The sequence below is a fragment of the Thamnophis elegans genome, chromosome 7, assembly GCF_009769535.1.
Source record: "Thamnophis elegans isolate rThaEle1 chromosome 7, rThaEle1.pri, whole genome shotgun sequence".
NCBI classification, from domain to species: domain Eukaryota; kingdom Metazoa; phylum Chordata; class Lepidosauria; order Squamata; family Colubridae; genus Thamnophis; species Thamnophis elegans.
In genome coordinates, this window is record NC_045547.1 from 54,501,042 (window position 1) to 54,523,101 (window position 22,060).

At 37.8% G+C, this 22,060-nt stretch overlaps 1 protein-coding gene across 13 annotated transcripts in view; it reads right to left on the reverse strand.

Moving 5' to 3' along the window:
• PPHLN1 (periphilin 1) overlaps positions 1-22,060 on the reverse strand; it is a 46,204-nt gene that overhangs the window by 5,833 nt on the left and 18,311 nt on the right. For 12 of the 13 annotated variants that reach the window (XM_032221435.1, XM_032221434.1, XM_032221436.1 and 9 more), the window contains 4 exons: positions 15,821-16,062; positions 12,608-12,684; positions 12,107-12,226; positions 8,663-8,803 (listed from right to left, as the gene is read on the reverse strand). In XM_032221435.1, the coding sequence (XP_032077326.1) occupies positions 8,663-8,803; positions 12,107-12,226; positions 12,608-12,684; positions 15,821-16,062 (580 nt within the window). The remainder of the gene's footprint in view (positions 1-8,662; positions 8,804-12,106; positions 12,227-12,607; positions 12,685-15,820; positions 16,063-22,060) is intronic. The other variant, XM_032221437.1, reaches the window with a different exon arrangement.

Sequence of the window (22,060 nt, forward strand, 5' to 3'; positions counted from 1 at the left end):
TCATCAAGATAACAGAGAATTCTAACCGGCATAGATCTGAGATGGGCTGCCAGAGCAGGAAGAATCTTAGTGAAAACCCTCAGGGCCGATGACAAACCAAATGGATGTGCTCGGTATTGGAAGTGATTCCCTTCGTAAGAAAAACAAAGAAATTTTCTGTGATCTGGAATGGGAATATGGAAGTATGCCTCTGTGATGTCAATGGAGGAGAGAAAGTCATTGGACCGAATGCGCTCCAGAATGGACAACAGAGAATGCATTTTAAATCTCTGGTAGACTATACATTTGTTTAGAAATTTGAGGTCGAGAATTGCTCTCCAACCCCACGAAGACTTAGGCACTATAAAGAAATGGGAGTAAAAACCCCTCCCTTGTTGCTCAAGGGGTACCTCCTTGATGGCCTCAATTTGGAGGAGATGCCCAATAGCTAGTTCAACAAGATGTTTTTTGGAAATGTCCCTGGAGATGGAACAAGGTACGAAAGTCTGCAGGGGGCTGGAAAGAAATTCCAGAGCCAGGCCAAAACAGACGGTACACTTGATCCAGGAGTCGCTGGTGATGTCATTCCAGCGATCAGCAAAGGCGGACAGATGGCCCCCAATAGGGAGGTGGACAGAAATTTCACTTCTGCTTCCGAAAGGGGTGATTTGAACCGCCATTGAAGGGCTTCCTATAGGAGAACTGCTGGGAGTTCCGGTTGGACCTGTCCTGGAACTGCTGGCCTTGTCTCGGGAGAGCCTGACGCTGAGGACGGGGGTAGGCAAATCCCCCGTCCGTCCCACAAAAGGACGACCTGCGGAAGAAAGGTTTAGGGTCAGGCTTGCGGTTTGCAGAAGGAAGCATCTTGCGCTTGTCCTTGGACTCAACCAAAAGAGGTTCCAGAGGAGGACCAAAGAGTAGGCCGGTTGAGAAGGGGGCGAATGCCAAGCGCCACTTTGCTCTGGCCTCTGCTTACCACTGCTTCAGCCAAAGAAGACGCCTAGTGCTGATGTTAGAAGCCATGGACCTGGAAGAGAAACGCGCCGCATCCAAAGAAGCATCTGCCACGTACTCCATTGCTGCCTTAAGCTTGTTGATATCCTGATGATCGTGGGAATCTCCAGGAGGGATCCTGTCCTGCATCTGCTTGAGCCAGCGAAGGGCAGCCCTGTTGAAAAAAGAAATAAAAGATGCGGACTTGACCATCCACGCGGCGGACTGATGGCCCTTTACCAGTGACTGCTCAAAGCGTTTGTCCTCAGGGCGGAGAGCATCCTCTGGTGCAGTGGTGGCTGTGTTAGGTGATGACAAGGAAACCACTGGCAGTTCAATGGAAGGAACCTCCAAAAGTTTAGAGAGTTCTGGGCTGACATTATACAACTGTTTATCCAGGTAGAAGGGGCCCTGACCCTGGAGAAGCTCACTGATTTTGAATCACCTCCAGAAATAGTTTTGGGAAAGGAACAATGTCCTTCTCGACGGGAGGGCGAGAAAAGAGGGGGTCAGTGGTATCTGACTTGTCTGCCTCCGAGGAGGAGGATGGTTTGGAGGCAGGAATACCAGAGACCTTCTTGGCCTTAAACAAGAGGGAACGAAATAAGGCAGGCTTAAAAAGACCCAATAAAGCAGAAGGAGCAGGGATAGAGTTCTAATCCTCTGACAGGTCGGAATCACGAGAGACCTGTTCCTCAGTATCCACAGCAGGAGGCTGAGAGACGCTTGCAGAAGTCGCCCCTTGTGCCTGGTTAGAACGACCCCTCTTAGATTTGTTAGAAGTGGAGCAATAAGGCGTGGCAGCAGCAAGAGGTTGATGCTGAAGGCCTGCAGCAATGCCTCGCTCAATGGCAGCTGCTATGATGCCAGTCATATCATCAGGGTTGATGGTGACAGCCCTGGGGGCAAGAGAACCCACATCAGTCCGAGGTGATGCTGCCATCTCCTTCAGAATCTGAATCCCCTTGAAATCCAATTCCATCCTCAGGGTCCAAAGGAGAAGCTGGCAGGGGGGGGGGGGGGAGACATCCCCATCAGTATCAGTGGAGAAGTCCTCCATAGGATTGAAATTGATTAGAGGAGAAACCCTAGGAGTGGGGACAGGAGTAGAGCAATGACTGGTCTTGGAAGTGGCCTTTTGTGGATCAGGATCAGGCGTCTTGTCCGCAGGTGCACCAGGAGAGGTAGTTTCCTGGGCCTCCTGAGGAGGAGCAGGCCTAGGGGCCTTGGCAGGCTTGGTAGAAGAAGGCTTGGAATGGCCTCTCTTTTTGCTCCTAGGCTCAGAGGGGACTGGAGCAGAGGGGGCAACTGGGCTGGGCAAATCCCCCCCTCGGTAAGGTTTCCGTTACTTGCCATTACTCACGATTACTCTTCTAACCAGCAGAGATCTTGTGAAGCGTCATAGAAGCCTTCCCGCTCAAACAAAATGGCCACCGCTGTTTTCATGCTCAAATTAACTGCCTCAGAAAGTAGACCGGGCCCTGAGGAAGGGCTGAGGTGGCAAGCCAACCAGGCAGCTTATTGCCCGACAGTTTTACTGCTCGTCAAGCGCTCCGGAGCGAGGAGAGGTCTCAGGAGACGAAGGAGGAGGCTGTGGAGGCTTGGAAGGTGATCTCTGTGGCCTCCGCGATTAGAAGAGGCTCCTCCGGTGTGCGCGGCCGCAGCAATCGTCCCTGAGGCGTCCGGCTGCAGCAAAATGCTCTTTTGGGAGGCTTGGGCTTTTTCCAGCAGCGCAGCAGCAGCGAGAGGCTGGAGCTCCTTCAGACAGCACGGCAGCAATGAGCGGCACTAAGAGAGCCTAGGCGAACCTTGTAGCCTGGCCACGTGGCTGTTAGCTGCTGAGGCAGCCAAACCAGAGGGAGGCAAAAGCCTAGCAAAGGCTGAAACGCTTGAAGAGCGGAGGCCTGATAGATAGTAATTTAGGAAGAAGCCAATTTAGAAGGTTTGAAGAAATTTTGAGGATTTTTAGAGAAAGGTAAAGGAAATTAGCAAGGAGAGATAGGGAGACACAGCTAATCGAAGGATCAACTGAGTCTATTTCTGGGGAGGAGCTTCGTGGGCGTGGCTTTAATACCTGTAGACCCAGTCATAATGGATCCTGACGGAGTCATACCCATGCCTGGATGATGTCTCCACCTACTGGAGAATGGCTTTTGTTTCAAGAGTTCTGCTTTCTTGAGAATACTGGCAAGGCAGGACCTTATAGTGCATTTTTCATGGCCATCCCTGCCTTGCAGGACACTATTCTCCCTGAAATTTGGCAGGCCTCTACCCTCCTAACCTTCTGAACTGCACTGAAGACCTGGTTTTCCCCCCACCCACCCAAGTGCTGAGATAGGATGACGTGATTGTATTTTGGAAGCTAGACATAGTGCCAGGGGTTTTTGTTTGTTTTCCATGTTTATGGTTTTAAGAGTTTTAATGCAGTTTTTATGTTATTTTAATTATTGATTGAGAGCCACTGAGAGTTTGGTTGGAAATGGGCAGCTATATTAATATTTTAAAGAAATATGTAAACTACTTCAGAATCCAAACATTCACCAAAATAATGCAAAAGGGGATAGTAGCACAGATGGGGAATATATCTGATATACAAGAACATTTTTTGAAAGAGTTGCATAGAATTATTGTGTAAAATAGATAATGATCAAGAGTTATTATTTTTATTCCATTTTGAATGGATGTGGAAGCCAGATTGACTTAACAACCAGGATACTAACTTATCAACTACAGTGATTCACTTAACAACTGGAATTTTGGCCTCAATTGGTGGCGCAGTGGTTAGAGTGCAGTATTGCAGGCTCCTTCTGCTGATCAGCAGCTGCCAGCAGTTTGGTAGATCGAATCTCACCAGGCTCAAGGTTGATTCAGCCTTCTATCCATTTGAGGTGGGTAAAATGAGGACCCAGATTGTTAGGGGCAATATGCTGACTCTGTAAACTGCTTAGAGAGGGCTGTAAAGCAATAAGAAGTGGTATATAAGTCTAAGTGCTATTGCTATTGTGGTCGTAAGATGAGGACTACCTGTATTGTGCAGATCAATCTGTATAACTAAGACTAACAAAGAAACTATTATAGTTGTGCTGGAATTGAGTATGGCTTTTCCACAACTGTCTCACTGAAATGAAATTATATGCAACCCTTCTATATTATAGTAAAATTCTAGCAATATATTCATATAAGCATTACTACCTCAAGAAATAGGTCACAGGATTTCCACAACATTTAAAGAACTTGGTTTCTCCTTATATAAGCCAAAAAACGTATGATGGCATAAATCATAATTAGACATAACTCTTTCAACTTAAAATGTCTTTACTGATTGTAAAATATAAAAAGGCAAAACTAAACATTTAAAAATACAACAAAGAATAATTCAATTTTCACTGTAGGAAGGACTCACCCTCCAGTAATTACAATAAAAATAACAAATTATCTGAAAACTGTTTCCTCTAAATCTCTTCCATAGTAAAATTGTTCTCCATTAAAAACAAGAAGGGTGCAGGTTTATCTTAAAACTGTTTACTTAGTATTATTTGCTAACTAGAAACACATTGCCAATTCTGGTTTTCTATTTATAGATTTATAGGAAGGAGTTTAAATTTAGGCACATGTAAAAGAGATAGCGGGTTAAGCTTGGGTGGAGTTCACTGTGCAGCCCTGGAACTATATCCCATTTCTTTACTGGAGACAGAAAAGGATGTTTTAAAACATCCATGCCAAAATTCTAATAAAATTCTACAAACTGCATTTTCTTCCAGAAAAAAACTATGTGGCAAAGCAATTCAACTATCAGGCTACAAAAAAAAAATACAAATGAATAGTTATTCAAAATTTGTCATGGGTAGTTTAACCTATATTTCTTAATTTTACACAATTGCAAAGATGTAATTTACATTGAGAAACAGGTGGAAAAACTAACAGGTATATTTGATACATTTTAGAAAACAACAAATTGTAAAAACAGTATGAAATAATTAAATATCAATTGAGTATTATGAAATTTTCCAAGGCCTATTTTTAAATAGCTAAAAGCAGCTTGTTTCTTTGCTAATGATTTATATGTATGGGATGCAAGATAGTTATCACTATACCTTGATCTTACTTGGAAGAATTAATACAGTATATTCCTTCTTACAGTTCCTTACTGCTAACATTACATACAAACATTTTTAGCCTTATTTAATTTAACTAGCTAGCCATGATTCATGGCCAATCTCTAAATCAGAATTAGAAATTTCCACATAATAGAACGTTATAGTTTACCCAATGCTATGGTTTACCTGAACAGGAAGATAAAAGTTAGTGAGAATATGAAAAGAAAGAAAGCGAAGATTAAAAAAACTGCTCTAGATCATAAAGGCGATGAATCACTGCAATGCTTCCTCTACAACAGGGGTGTCAAACTTGTGGTATCATGTGACATATTGTGATATTTTTCCCTTCGCAGAGTGGGCGTGGCCTGCACGTGATGCATCCAGCCCACAGGCCACAAGTTTGACCCCCCTGCTGTACAATAGTAATAAGCACCCATGCTGTATAATAATAATAAGCATCCATGAATAGACAGATATGCTGTATACTCTAAAATATAATCTTGAGGAGGAGCTGACATCGCAACGACACGACGTGCAATCTTGGAGCTCCAAGATCGCAGTCGATACTTTTGCCGCTGGACGGTCCTTTTGGACCTAAACCATCCCAAAGAGACGATGACAGGGAAGAGTATGTCCTGCTGATCTCAGGGACACCGCAAAGTCCCTGATTGATCCAGGGGAATCTCTTTTTGCCGGCGACAGAAACGCAGCCATTGAAGCTGCTGAAGTTGGGACAGCTCCGGAACAGGAGGAAAACGGAAAGAGAAAGTGTGTCCATCTGGTGAGGAAATCTTATTATTATAAAAGAGACTAACTCCCCCCCCCCAAAAAAATTAAAGCTAAATTAAATTTGAAAACAGAACAAGCGGCGAAATTAAGCTACATTAGACGGTGTGTTATCCTTTTTTAAAAAAATTATTTTATGGATGGAACTTTTGCAAATGTTTTCTATTTTTTAAATTGAATAGATTAGTTTTCTTCTACTTTTTATATTCTTTTTTTTATACCTATGGATTAAAATCTTTTTCCTTATTTTTATAATGCCGAATTGGATGGGTTTTTTTTTTGCTTCATTTAAGAATTTTGTTTTCTTTAAGCGTGGAATATAAAAAAGATATAAAAGGAACACAAAGAGGACTGTAATAACAGAGGGAAAGGAAGTAACACTGTCACTTGGAGACTTGGAAATATTGTCTTTTCTTTTTTCTCTTTGATCATTTGACTTTACATTTCAAGGTTCCTCAGCTTGTTTACAGAGAGTGATAGCGAGAAGAGCATAGGTTGTTTATGCAGGTACTCTTCGGGAGCTTTATTGGCAGCTGGAGTGGCGTGAAAACAAAGCCTTGTCTTGAAAGATTATAAATGAACATGATTTAAATTTAATAAAAAGTTTTGAATGCCAGAGTGGCAGTGTTTACAAGTTGGAAGAATGGCACAACATGAAAAAAAACCCGAACATTGAAAAAGATTATGTTTGAAATTCAAAAATTATTAGAAGTAACAGAGAAAATTAAGAGATTGGAGAACAGATCGTAAAACATTTGATGGAAAAATTGAGGATGTTCAACAAATGAAGAAAATGGAGGTCAGAGTTCTAAAAACTGAAGGAAAAAATAAACAAAGAGACAAGAAAATTGTTGATACTGATGAGCATGGTTTGAAATGGAAAGTGTGGAATATGGAAAGGAGAGATAAATGGACTGGAGCTCTACCCCAGATTTCAAAGTATAGAAGAAAAGAGAGAAGAATTGATGGAACTAAGGGGAGAAATTTTGTCAGAAGCACTAGTGATAACCAAAGATAAGCTGATCGAAGCAGATGGAGGGTTTCGAGCGTATACAAGATATGCAATAAGCAATAAGTTGCAAGGAAAAGTCCATACAAAACTTACTAAGGAAATAACCAGAATACTAATGTCACAAATGGCAAGAGATGTAAGACTGCACTATTACTGGAAAGATACAGGTTGATGTAATGAAAGCTTATAATAAAAATTGTCAAATTAAATTAAATTTAGAGCATTATGTATAAAATGAAGTGATAATGGATAGTTAAATAATTGATTGATGATAATAATGCATATATATGCATTGGTTTGGTAAGAGGAAATTTGATATAAATTGCAAATGGTGACTACGAAAGGAGGTTTAGAAACTCTGTTATTAAATATAACCAATTTTTATTTAGAACATATTATAAAGATGTAATGTTACTGGATGATATTGAGAAGAGCTAACGGAATGCCATTATGTAGTTTTGCTTTAAATCTGGAATATTTTATATAAAAGGACATAAAAACAATTATAGTCAAATGAAGGTTGAGGTATGATGATAGTAATATATATAAATATATTTGATTTAAAATATATGATTTGATATGAATTGTAGGTGATGACTGTGGAAGGGATGCACAGAAGTTTTTGTAACCAATCGACACACTTTCTACAATTGGAAATGGAAGGTAGTTTTGTGTTTTTTTGTCTGGGTGTTTTGTCTTTTTGTGTTTATTCAAAAATAAAAAAATTCTTAAAAAAATAAAATATAATCTTGGCATTTAATTATTCTAATTCTACTTATGGATCTGCATTTTATAAAATAACAAAGTGGTATCAAAGCATGTTTAAAAACTAATAATATTTTATTTTTCTCTCCCCTTACTATTTTTCCCTAAAGTGTTTTTCCCAATTTCTTCAAAATGTTACTTTCTTTTCTAAGCTGCTTTTCTCAATATGCTGCTCTTTAGACATACTGGCCATGCTACAAAAGTTGCAGTCTCAATATATCATATTGAGCAGCATATTGGGAAAGATTCAGAATAATCATTTTTACTAGAGCCTAAAAAAAGATGTGGATTCAAGCAGTTGTTGCTACAGCTTCATAAACGGGATTAAACATTGTACTCTAGATCTATATTGCTTCATTCTATAGATGACTAGCAAGAGTAGCTGCCTCCAGTCTCAGCTTATTTTTAAACTCTTGTTAGCATGCTATGCTGTAAAAACATAATCCTATTTCATAAGAAATTTACTCTACTTTATCAGTAACAAATATGGAAATTAAAAACAGTGTAAGATGATTTAAAGAAGGAAGGTGAGTTAAAAATTTAAATATAGATGTGAAGAAATGTGTTTTGGTCCCAGCATTTACTCAATTGCACCACAAAAGTTAATGTTCACAAATCCATAAGACAATCATTATTGAATAATATTCCAAAATATAGTCACGACAAAGTTGCAAATTACAGTGAAAATACAACTTTATACTTCCTAAAATGAACACTTATTTAATAGGACATGAAATAAGCTAACCCCACGAAGCATTCCTTTATATTTTCAATCTAAAGAATGTGTGATTTTGATTTGAGAACAACAAAAAACAAAAAAATAACAAAAACAATTAAATACTTTTTGTAGTAAACGAAGGTGCCAGATTTATTTTAGAAATTTAAGTCCTTCTAATAAATTTGCTATTTATTTCATCTTAAACTATGTTGTGTAGATCAGTTAAACTTTTAGTCAAATTGTACAGCAAAGTTAATTTGGAGAAAAAAAAAACCCTCACAAATATCCATAAAAGCAAAGTGTGTGGCTTACTTGTTCAATTTCCTTTGTCTTTTGAGCAATTGCCTTTGAGCGACTAAGATGATGGTTGTCTTCAAATAATTGATTGCTGTCTGTTATACTAGCACCTGTTTCTTCATGGTGGTCTATATATAATGGATCTGAGGATGTGGCCTTTAAAAATAAAGAATAATTTTATGTGGCTAAAACCCACTATATGAAATATTGTTAAGTTAAATAATTGTCATTAGTTAACTGCATTCACAGTTCACATTAGAAAAACAATCAAATGTATTCTACGTATGAAATATGTATGTACACTTACATTAAATTAGGTATCAAAATATCTAGTTTACCCAAATCATTGGGTAAACAGTACATATTTCAGATCTTATGTGTTGTGAAAGCAACCAGATGTATTACACTGGAAAGTTTGGTCTAGTGATTGAAAACCAGTCTAGAAACTTGAAGACCAGGAGTTCTAAACCCCCCTTAGCCACAAAAATTAACTGGATGACCTTGGACCAGCCACCCTTTCTCAGCTCAACTCATCTCACAGGATTGCTCTTGTGGAGAAAACAGGAGGGAAAAGTATTGTTATCTTTGCTGTCATTAGTTATTTATAAAAATAATAAAGATGGGATATAAATAAATAAATTTTAAGATATTACCTTTCGGATTTTAAACATGGATAAAGCAAAGAGTACAAATGAACTGAAATCAAATTATACTGAGGAGTACCTACAGTTTTAGTAATAGAGTTACTGTGGAAGAAGAATGAGGAATTTGAAAAGAATACGAGGTCCATCTTTCCAGATCTTTTCAACAAAAGCTGTGCAATCCTCACTGCCTAACCTTCAAGCACATTTTTTTTCCTTTTGGGAAAACAGCTTTGCATTTTGGTGACAACCTGGATCTTGAACTAACTGTGATTTTTTTTCAATCTTTCCGAGATCAAATTTTAAATAAATGCCAAAAGCCTAATCATACACTAAACAAACATTTTACTCAGATAATTAAGCAAGATTATTTAAGAAAAAAATGATAGATCACTTTTGGTATGCAAGGATAAGAATAATATCAGATCTGGGGATGAAAATAAAAGAAAGTACATTCAATATCAAAGACAGCGTTCCACCTTCTGTTTCTCATTAAACAGTCCAAAATAATAGGTAGCCCCTGTCTTACAGTCATAACTGGGATTGGAATCTGTCACGTCAGTCTGTTCGTAAAACAAGATGTCATGTGACTGCAGCAACTTATGATAATCATCACAATGTTTGCCGTTGTAACCATTAACTAAGATCATGGGTCATGAACTGAGTATCTACCCAAATCCAAGCCTCAGTAAGGTAAGGAACTGCTTTTAATTTTCCCATCTGCTGATTCCCCCCAAATCTGACTTTTGGCTAACCTGCACCTTGCCTTGCAGGTCACCAAGCAGCCCCAGGTTTGTACTGCTTGCCTTCTCTCCCTGTCCCCTGCACTAATCTTTCACTTTTGCACTCAGCTACCAAAGCAGAAGTGGCTCACTGCCTTTGCTGTCTTCTTTTTACACTCTTTTTTCTGCCTTTGCTGCCTCCTTGAGCTTGTTTGGAGGTTCTAGCAGAGGAGTGCAGCTATCGTATACCCTTGACCGGATATCGGTACATTCCTTCTATCTGGGACGGTCGTCCTCTTCCACCGAGCGCGCAGCTTCGGGAGGGACACACATGGAGTGGTGAAGAAGGAAAGGGACGTCCGCCTAGCCAGACAGATCAGCCAAATCAACCCTGGTGATCAATGGGGTGACAGATGTCGCAGCCAGATCACCCTCACATCCTTTTCTGCCACCTGTTTGGATCCAACCTTTCCCACAGTTGGTATTTGAGCTTTGAACTATTGCTCCTATAGTTGTAAGTGCCAAAATTCTATGTGGTCTGTGGTCACATGTTTGAAATCTGTGAGCTTGGAAACTTACAAACGGTTGCAGTACCCCGTGATCATCCCTTGCAACCTTCCCTGTTGGACTTCCCCAGAACAGTCAATGGGGAAGCTGGCAAGAAAGGTTGAGGATTATTAGAGTAAGTATCTTCCACTGATTCATTCTGCCCCAGCCCTTCTGCGCTCATGTCACACCAACCACACATAATTTTGTGCACTATCCCCGGCTTGCACTGCACCCCCTGGCATCCCTCCCAACTGTGCATCTCCTTAGATTGCCTGCATTACCTCTTTTGCACTCTCCTTGCCCTTCATTGGGTCTTTCCTACACTTGCACACACCCTCTTGTTCCCTTCCGTATTTAGTAGCAGCCACTTACCTGCCTAGTGGCCTGGCATTTGCAATTTTTTGTTAGCTTCCCCACTAATTTTGATTGTGGGAAGCTGGCAGGACGTTGCCTCACCTAATTGTGAGATTTGATTAACAATGGCATGTGGAAGTGCAAGGACTGCCATTGCTAAGTAATTACATTTTGACATTGCTTAGCCAATATAAATTGTGGTCCCAATTGCCATTGTAAATTAAGTACTACCTGTATATATTAAACAAACCTGCATGGTTGGTTAAACTGGAAAATATTATATTATCCAATTGATTAAAAACTAGGACTTTCAAATCTGCCATCTGGGTTGTGTGGGAATAGAAGATTGTTTGTTCAGCTCATACATGACAGTTTATCTCAGTACAGGTAGTACAAGAATTAAATAATTACTGATACCACTATTTACTGTTGCAGTGAATGGCTAATTTCTTACTTTTTAACTCCATATAACATCGTTACAGTCTGTATTTTTTATATTTCAATGCTACTTAATGTTTCTTCATTAGGATTTTAACTAAGGGTAATATTTGATAAATCTCATAAACTGAATTATATTGCATCTTTAGCAATATATAACTATTTTTTGAATTTTGTGGATCATACCAACATGATACACTCCCTGAAAATATCTACTTGCATTTCTTTTTTTTAAAGTTAGGATAGAAGAAATTCTGGCTATGTGTAATCAATACATATTGGTTTTACAGAAGTAATAAAAAATTCTGTATAACTAAATTATTAGTTCATACTATATCAGAGGTGGTAATTAATTTTTCTGAAGGGCCACATGAGAAATTGGGACTATTATGGAGGGCCCTCCTGCTGTCCTGTCCTGCACTGCCAATACCCCACACCCACAGGCTGTACTTGGATCATCCGCAGGCCAGATGTGAGCCACAGAGTATAAAATGCCCAAGTCTGGACTACAGACTTGCACAACAAGTGCAACGGTAACTACAGAATTATCAAATTTAGTAATATGGTGTGGTTAGCAATTAGGAAACAACATTCATTCAACATATATTACTCATCTGTTTTTCTGTTCAACCTATTTCACATGATTGCAAGACCAGTACTGAAGGAACTGAGCTACAGGAGGAAAGGCAGAATATAAATGAGTGAATAAAATAAATGATCATGTACAAATGTATATTAGTGTTATTTTTACTCACGTCATACTCTGAAATTTCAGGTACACTGCTTGCCTCTACTTTCTCTGCCTTTTCAGCTGCCCATCGGCTTGCAGCCTCTGCAAGCTCCTTTTCTGATAATCTGTTGCTTTTGTCCAGAGTCTAATGAAAAAAAAATCCCAACATGTAAATGAAGTTGTATACAATAACATAGAAACATTTTAGTAGTGAACAATTTAAGAATCCTGAAGCAGACTCAAATGCTATGTACTGAATAAAGAATGTTTAAATTCTTCCAGCAGAACTCTCCCAACAAAAAATCTTCTGCAGAAAACAGAGAAACTTTCCAAAATAAACTAAGGACACAAATGTACCAAGACACAGAAGAGACTAACTGAAAACTCCATTGCACTCTAGCTTTATGTAACACTTTAAAATATATGCACAAAATCAGAATCAAGAGAGAAGCATGTAGCAAAAACATTCTCCATTCAAACTATTTTTACTGCTAAAGATTTAGAACAATTTGGATAATAAACTTACTTTTGCAGGTGGTAGTGCTGTAGCTCCTGAAGGAGACACATCCCTTGAAGTCTTCAAACTCTGAGTTGAAGATCTCTCTTTATGTAAAGAGAATACAAAAATATGAGCAGAAAAACATTTTAGCTTGTAGTACTAAGTCTATGGTTAGACTGAAAATATGTTACAAAACAACTAACTTTGGGTGCGTTGAATATGGATTAGACTAGTGGTTCTCAAAACATTTTGGTCTGAGAAGCTCTTTAACATTTTTAAAAATGATTGAGGTTAATCTTTTAAGTGATTGAAAGAACATGTGTTTACATGCGTTATATCTATCAATATCTGCTGCATTAGAAATTTAAAATTTTAAATGTTAAAAATATTTGACTTTGTGGACCTCTTGAAAGGTTTTGGGGATCACCAGATTCCCCAGACCACATTGGGTTAGACCAATATTTTTCAACCTATTGTATGCATACCAGTGGTATGATGCAGAAATAAAAAGGTTTTTATTTTCCTAGTATAATTACTAGGAAATTGGAATTTTCCTGATAATTAAGGTTTGTTTCTCTTTCACTTTGTGACCAGCATAAAGCTTGATATATTTGGCACTTTAAATACTGCATCCACTGAACAGCTCGAAGAACCTCTGCCTTTTCATTGAAACTTAAAAGAGTACAATAATCTAGACCAGAGGTGTCAAACTGCCGGCCCACAGTATGGATGTGTCACACACAGGGTACGCCCACCCCAGCTCAGCAAAAAGCCTTGTGAAGCATCCCATGATGGCAATGTGACACTGCGCATTTGACGCCTGTTATCTAGACTGAAGAAGCATTGCCCAATAGAGTCAGACTTTGGCTGAAGGGGATTCTTTGCAGACTATTTTCCTAATTCTTATCTTCACTTTTCTAGATGTGTGCCTCATGTTTTTCTATTTAAAATCTTTGCTGCTTTGTGGAACCCCCCCCCCCACTCCCTACCCCCACACAAATGATGTTCTCATTTTCTCTTAGCACTACCATGTTCCTCCCCTTCATATTTTCCTCAAGTATATCTCTCACAGAGCATATCATGATTCATCTTATATGTTATTCCTTTCATTGAACTGCTTTGGACTTTTACCAGTTTTCAAACAACTAAAAGAAACAAAAGCTTTCCTCCAAAGCAGCAAAAAGAAATAAAGTCATGGGTAGATCAAGACAATCAGTAATTTTTCTTCTCTATATTGCTGCCCTCTTTTTAGAATGCTTTTTCATCCTCCACTCACTGGCTATACATAGCCTTTTGCCTTTTTTCTACTTTGCAACTAGAAGCAAGGAAAGCAAGAACAAGCTTTGGTGAGTCACACAGTAGTTGTTTGGTCCACTGTTTTACCCACATTTTGATTCTTAGTTTATGGGTAGAAATGGGAGAGAAGGGATATATATTTAAACATTAATTATAACAGAATACTTTTAATAAAGCTGTTAGAATTCTCAATTTGAACTATACAGCAATGGTTTTAGCTATGATAGGTATATTGTTTAATAATTTAGATGGAATATAAGGTATGTGACTGAATTTATAAAGGTTTGAATATAACCATGATGAAAAATAACATATAAAGTTCAGAGTTCTTCTCAGGAAAAGGAAAGGATGTTTGTAGTATGGTGGGACTCATGTTCCTGACACGAGTAAGTTGTGGGGCATTCTATTCAGAGAAATATTGTTCTGGAGAAAGGAATGGAATACATTGTCCACCTACAGAAGTGTAATACATAATTTAAAAATCTTCTATGCTAACCTAGAAGAACACTTACTTTAAAAAGGATATTTATATTTTAATATTCCTGAATTAACCTTTAGCCAATTAGGTTGAAATTATATACAATTATGCAATACAGATTAAGTAAATTATACTTGTGAAGCAATTATGTACAAACTCAATTCAAATAAAGCTGTCACAAAATTCTATCTTTGCTTTGCAAAATTCTATTATTTCAAGAACAATTTCACTGCAGATCATAAAAACATGTTCACATAATTCTTATCATATTCCTAACTCAAGACAGGTTCATTATGCAGAGACTGCTTCCTAAATATCCAAAGACAGAACTACTGCTCAAGGGATGTGTGTAACATCCTTTAAGTGGAAAATTATTTTCATCAATTGTTTTCTTCAGTTTTCCCAACATCATCTCCTTCATCATCCAGATGACTTTCCCCATTTTCTTGGTTTTGGAGACCAAGAAATGGCAGGGATAAAGAAGAATGTATTTGGGAAAGCATTTGGGAAAAATGATCAAAGGCCTGGAGGTTACATCATATGAAGAACAGCTGGCTAGTCTAAAGAAAAGAATTAGGGATGACATGATAGCAGAATTTCAGTATTTCAGAAGCTGCCACATAGAAAGGGGGGGGGGGTTTCAAATTATTCTCCAAAGCACCAGAGGGCAGGACAAAAAATAATGGTTGGAAACTTAACTAAGAGAAGTAACCTGGAATTAAGGAGAAATTTCCTAACAGTGAGGACAATTAACCAGTAGAACAGTTTGCCTGGAGGTTTTTAAGACGACACTGGACAGTCACTTGTCTGAGATGGTATAGTTTCTCCTGCTTGAGCAGGGGGCTGGACTAGAAGACCTCCAACGTCCCGTCCAGATTTATTCTATTCTATTCTTATTCTAATTCTATTCTATGTTTTGCTATGCTATTCTAGCATGCTTTCATGCTTAGATAGATGAGGACTCTTTGGATCTCATCAACATGCTTACAGGGATATCTTTAAATTATTAAACCTGTGGCTTGAGTAGCATAAGAAAATGTGAAATGCTGGATTAGATAAATTTTTAAAGCAGGTCTTATTTACTTTGTAAACAAAGATATAATATTAAAAAAATTTCAATGAGAACTCACAATAAAATATTACATACCAACAAAATGTGTGTTGGGAAATAATGTATGGACAAGATAAATAATGAAACCACTTGCTTTTCCTCTCCTTCCTATCTGCCATGTCCTTTAAGATCAAAGGGTTTTCTTGTTTGTTTGCTCATTACTATACAAAATAGCTACTTGAAATATTCTTTCATTTGTAAATCTACATGATTTACAATTCATGTAAATTGTAATTCAATCCTTGGAAAGGATTGACTTTTTCCGATTTTGAATACTGTAGATTTTGTTTGCAAGGATAGCCATTCCAGCTCATGGATTTGGGTTTTCTTTTTTGAATGGTTAATCCTACATTACCTTGAAGAGAAATATTTCTTTTATGTAAAGATGACATACTTCTGCTATGCTGGGACTGATGGAAGGTGTAGGCTTTGCTTCTATCAGGCGAATAACTTCTGCTGCTGACACTGGAGCCAGATCTGCTGTGAGGCGATTCTCTCCGGCCAATCGGTGATTCTCTGAAGTAAGGGGAATCCCTTTTATGTGGGGAGCGATCTCTTGCATACTGTGGATATATAGGTTTCCGTCGTATGCCATCTCTTTAAAAATCATTGCAATAAACAAATAAAAAACATTCATTTATTCAGCAAGAGCACCAAGTAAAGACCAATCTTCTTCTGAATCTTTCCTTAGAGAAGGTTTTCAATTCTCTAACTGACAAGGAAGAAATACAATAAAAATCAGGATTTTTTAAATTAAAAAAAAAACCCAAATGACTTAATCACTCGAGCAGGAAAAAAATGAAGTGTATAATGGAAAGTGTTACAGGGTAGGAGGCAAGTTCAAATTTTGAGCTGTCTCAAAAATAAGTACTGTTTCTTTGCTAGTTCATTTTAGGAATCTGGAAGATTTTTAAATATATTTTTTAACATTTTAAAATATTTTCTCATTAGGAAAAAAGGACCATACATATTTAGAATTTTTTAAATATATTTTCTTGGATTGTAGTAACTATTGTCTAAAACCATTTATTAAACAATAAGAAGCAGAACATTTCCTGATGCAGCTCTATGTTTTTATCAATTATTATGTTTTACCCTTATGGAAGTCATTGTTCAGGGGGAAAGATATGAGGTTTCCTTTGTTTCACACTATTTTATACTTTTATGTAATGACCAATGAAAAGAAAATTCTACTCACTAGAAAACTAAATAGCCCAAGTTAACCTTGCATCTGGCCATTAAATCAAAGCACAATATAATAGGGAAAAATACATAAGGATAATAAACAAAACTTCAAATTGTAAACATTCTCAAAATTAATAAGTGTGCAAACCCATACTAAATAGATACAGATTAGAGCTTTCCATTACAGGTAGGAAATAGGTGAAATAGGTGAATACTTTTCAATGTAATGAAGACTTCTCATCCACTCTCTAGGCTTTTACAGCCATTTTATTGCAAGTTACTTAATGCTTATTTCTGTGTCTTTTAAATATATGTTGTTGAGTGCATGACCTCCAGAGAGTAACACAATTAAAGGTAAATAGATAAAAAACCACCTCTAGTGTACACTAGAGGCTCTTTGAAACAAATATAATTTGCATTAAGCTTTTTCCAAGGTTGTAGTTAGCAATAAAGCAATCACCTTACTGCATCAATTTAGCAAGATAGACCCTGAAAGTAATATACCGTAACCAAATACTTGACCCCAATATATAAAATTCAATAGAAGAGGTTTCTGTAACAACCAAAGAATTACAAATCTGCAATATTCATTGTAACTAAAATGTAGAATATAATTCAACATCAACCGAACCAAAAGTCTGGGGCTTCCAGGGAAGCTTTAGACATTTCATGAAAGTGGAGGAATATAGCAATAAGAGAAGACTGTTTGGAACTCCTCTCCAGATCAAGGAAAGAACAAGGATCACTCATTGTTTGGTTCATACAGAATCTGCCCACAAATACCGATCTCTAGCTGGTTTGAGAGCTCTGGAAACCATTTGTCTAAGCAATGGTTGAGCATCTTCAGATAGCACATTCACCTACTTCTTCTCTTAACTTCTTTAGGAGTTGCTTATTGATTTTCTGGATGTTAAGAACCTTCTTAAAGACAGGTTCCCTCATGCCAGGAAATTTTTTTTCTATCCTGGACAAAATAAGTTTAATGTAAATTTAAGGATTAAAAAAAAATTGGGGGTGGGGGTGGGGGGAGGACAACAAAAGGCAGTTGAAGGTTGATTTTGGAAACTGAAATGCTAAGCTAAAGGGCTGAATGGATCCCTTAGGGCAGAAATAACTGCAATTAAACATTTCAATAACCATGGATCAGACCTGCACACTTGCTTGGAGGAATTTTATACCATCACTCCTTACAAAACAGAATGAGCTCTTACATTTATTGTAGTATTTTAACACCACTCTATGTCCTATGTTATTAGATGGCGTAACTGTCATTAAAAACAAAATCAATCACAATAAAATAATAAATAATATCACATCAAAGGCATAAGCACTATAGCAAATTAAAAAGAATATAGGTAGTTCCTGCTTAATGACTCTAAGCAGGACCAAAGTTTCCTTTGCTAAGCAATGCGGTTGTAAAGTGTTTGCATTGCTTAGTGACAGCAATCCTGGTAGTTCCTGATTGCTATAGTTAAACAAGTCATTAATGCCCTTGCCATCACAAGTCATTAAACAAGGACTTTGTGTGATTATGACTTCTGAATTCCTGTAGGCTTCCTTATTGACTTTGCTGGTGAAAAACTGACAGAAATTGTGATCATGTAACATGTGGACAGTGTGATGGTTTTAATTCCAGACTTGTTAAGTGTACAGATTGTGATCATTTGACTGCAGAAGTACTGTGATGGTCATAACTTCAAGGATTGCTGCACTTCCTGGGGGCGTGGCCTGTTGCCGAGGAGGGCTCCACCGAGCTCCTCAGAGATCTGGTTTGTATATCTAATTAAGATCATAGATAGCACCCCTTTTTGGCTAAGAAAGGGGCAGGGAGGATAGCTCCGTAGGCTAGGGTCTATTCGTAAGCCACAGCCTTTTTTCTTTTTTGGCTGTGGAAAGAGATTAGATCCAGCCGAAGCGGAGCGTTTATCTCCAGCCATTTCTTCTCAGCTGCCTTTTTTTTTTGGCAGCCCCAGACAGGCTAGCCCCCCCCAGGACAAAATAAAGTTTTCTCAAGCTAGAATTGATACGGGCGGGTCCCACCCCTGTGAGATTTATGCTTTCATTACTATCGTAAATACCAGCACCATTCGTCTTAGAGACTTCTTTGTCTAAACAGACCTTAAAATGGCGATTTCTCTCCGTGGATGATTGATGTACTCAGCCGGTGTTATCTTCTTGCAGACCGCTCCTTAACAAAATAAACTCTTCTTCTTTGGAAATAGAGGGGAGCGAAGCTCTGCTTACTTGCTTATCTATTATGCCACCCAAGTCAAAGAAGCGTCTTGCTACAAATGTGTTTAAAGAATGTAAAGAATCTTTATTGGAAACACAGCCTTTGTCTCCTACGCCCTCTACTGGAGAAGTTTTAACACAGGAATATCTCTTTAAAATCTTTAATGCCTTTAAGCAAGAACTTAAGGAATTTGTATTGCAACTTTATGATGATCTAAAATCTAAAGTTAATCAAATGAAGGCGAATACGTTTGCAGCCGTGTCTGCCCTGTCAGATTACTCTGCTGAAATAGAGAACAAATTGGAAAGTCTGGAGAAGGCTAATTTTAATTTGACTACCAATATTCAAATTTTACAAGAAAAAATTAGAAATAACGAAGAACAGCTTATGATGCTAAATTTTGATAGGAAGGCATTTTCAATAAGAGTCAGAGGATTCCGTGAAAAGGAACAAGAGAATTTGAAACAGACCTTTGCTGAAGCCTTCAGCCATGCGCTGGGAAGCCCGGGACTTAACTTTGATTGGCAGATTCGGAAAATCTATCGCCAGAACTCATTGATAGCGGAACAGCGACAGCTCCCGAGGGACATAATTATACATTTCTCTACAAAAGAATCTAGAAACGCGATTGTGCAAAAGTTTTATAATAACAGTCTCCGAGTTGATGACCAAGACGTGATTGTCTTCAAAGATATACCTTTCCACATGTTGAAAGCAAGAAGGGAATATACTTTTTTAACTAAAGAGCTTAGGAGTCAACAGATTCGATACAGATGGGAGGCCCCTGCCGGCATCACGGTTACATTTGAGAATCAAAGATTTCGTCTTAACTCTGTTTCGGAGGCTCAAGATTTCTATTCTAGGATTCTGAAGGCGGGACTTCCTGACGCGCTTGGAAGAGAGGAGAGACAAGCGGAAGGAGAAAGCAAACGGCTGGCCATGCGGCTGCAAGATGGAGGGGGCAGCCCCTCCTCCCTCGGAGAAGCAGAAGAACGCAGATCGAGAATTTAGATACTTCAAAAGACTTCCTAAAGTTGAGGACTGAATGGGGGTTTGAGACCTCTCTCCGGTAGAAAAAGTGGACTAATTTTTATCAGAAGGGAAAGCTGGGTGAAACTACTTTGAGCTAGATTCTAAAGTAACGTTAGCATAAATTTGATAGTGGTTAAAAGAATGCGGAATGATCTATGTTGTTTAAACTTTGTTAGATGGGACTATTTCAAAATAGAAGGTTAACTGACTCTTGCTGAAAGTATTATTTGAATATGATCCATGCTATTTAACTTTTATTTGAAGGGAAAGTTGGTTGTAATAGTTCTGAGTTACTCTTCAAATAAACGTTAGTATAAATTTGATAGTGGTAAATACTAGACAAGCAAGAGATGAGGGTAAAATGCATGTGGAATGAACTACGTTATTTGTGGTAAATATCAGACAAGCAAGGGAAGAGGGCAAAATTTACGTTGTTTAAAGCTTATTAGAACAGGAAGCCGCTTGGGATTATTTTAAGATAACTGTAAAAAGAATGCGGAATGATTTATGTTGTTTAAACTTTGTTAGAAGCGACTACCTTAAAATAGAAGGTTAACTGATTCTTGCTGAAAGTATTATTGGAATATGTGGAATGATTCATGCTACAAATCGCTCTGAGTTATATTTTAAACAAATGGTAGTATAAATTTGATAGTGGTAAATATCAGACAAGTGGGGGATGAGGGTAAAATACATGTGGAATGAACTAAGTTATTTAAATCCTATTAGAAGGGGAAGTCGGTTGGAATTATCTTAAGATAGAAATTGATTCCTGTGTAAAGTAATATCTGATCTACGCTGCTTAACTTTACTAAGAAGGGGAAATCTGGTTAGATTATTTTGAATTACTGTTTGAAAAAGGGGTAAAGAAAGATCATTTACGCTGTTTAAATTTTACTAGAAGGGAAAGTTTGATTACTTGTCTGTAAAGTTATATTTGAATATATGGCATGAATCACGCTGCTTAAATCTTATTGGAAGGGATCATGAGGTTTAGGAAGGGAACGGGAGAGCCTACAGAAGGTCGGGGTAAATAGCAAAGAAGTAAGAGATGAGAATAAAATATAGATTTATACTATTTAAGCATAGATAAAGATGGGGGGCTGAGATCAACACAAAGAGTGGTTTCTTTTTTTCTTTTTTCTCTTTTCTCTTTTCTTTTTTTTCTTTTTTTTTTTTTATTTATCTTTTTTTATTTTTTTTTTTTTTTTTTTTTTTTTGATATATTACTTTTATTTTTTTAATTCATATGTATACAAGATATTTTAGATAGAAGGTAGTGCCAGGTGTGGGCCCTGGGAAGTCGGGAGGATTAGGGATGGGGATTGTGGGGGGTGGGGTGGGGGGGTCTTAACATAGTCTTAATAAGAACAAGAATGTATTTATATACGGTGGTCCCTTTTTTTTTTTATTATTATTATTATTATTATTATTTTCCTTGGTTCATTTTACTTTTATCAGATCAAACAACATTCGAATAAAGGCATACACCAAGGAGGGAGGTAGAGGGAAGGAAGAGGGAGGAGTAAGGAAGGAGTAAGGGGAATGTAAGGAGTAATGTAAGGAGGGTGTCTGGGGAGTAAGGGGGGAAGGAAGGTTTGAGGGGAAAGGGAAGTAGGAGGGGAGTGTTAGAGGGAGAAAGGAAAGTTGGAGGGGGTAGATGGGGTGTATGGAGGATGCAAGGGTTAGGTGGGGTTGTGAATGATGAGTTGTGTTTCCTTTTTACTTGTTCGTTTTATTCCCTTTTTTCTTTTTTTTTTTTTCTTTTCTTATAGTAAATACCCTGTATATAAATGATTGCAAATGGAATGTGAAAATTGAATAAAATATTTTATAACATTTTTTATAACAAGGATTGCTCATAACTGCCACTTATTCAGCACTGTTCGAACAGTCACTGAACGAGAGCCCATTAAGTCAGGAATACCCATATCCCAAAACAGTACTGACTTCGGCTTGGGAACCATGTAAGATACCCACTTTAGGCTTGGGAACCTAGGATAAGCAGCCCAATTGTTGCCTTGGGAACCAGACAGATACTCACACAAGGCTTTGGAACCTTAAGGAAGAAACCAAACTACCACAGTCATTTTCGGCCAATTTTGCTCCAATTTATCTAGATGGAGATCACTCATGATAATGTTT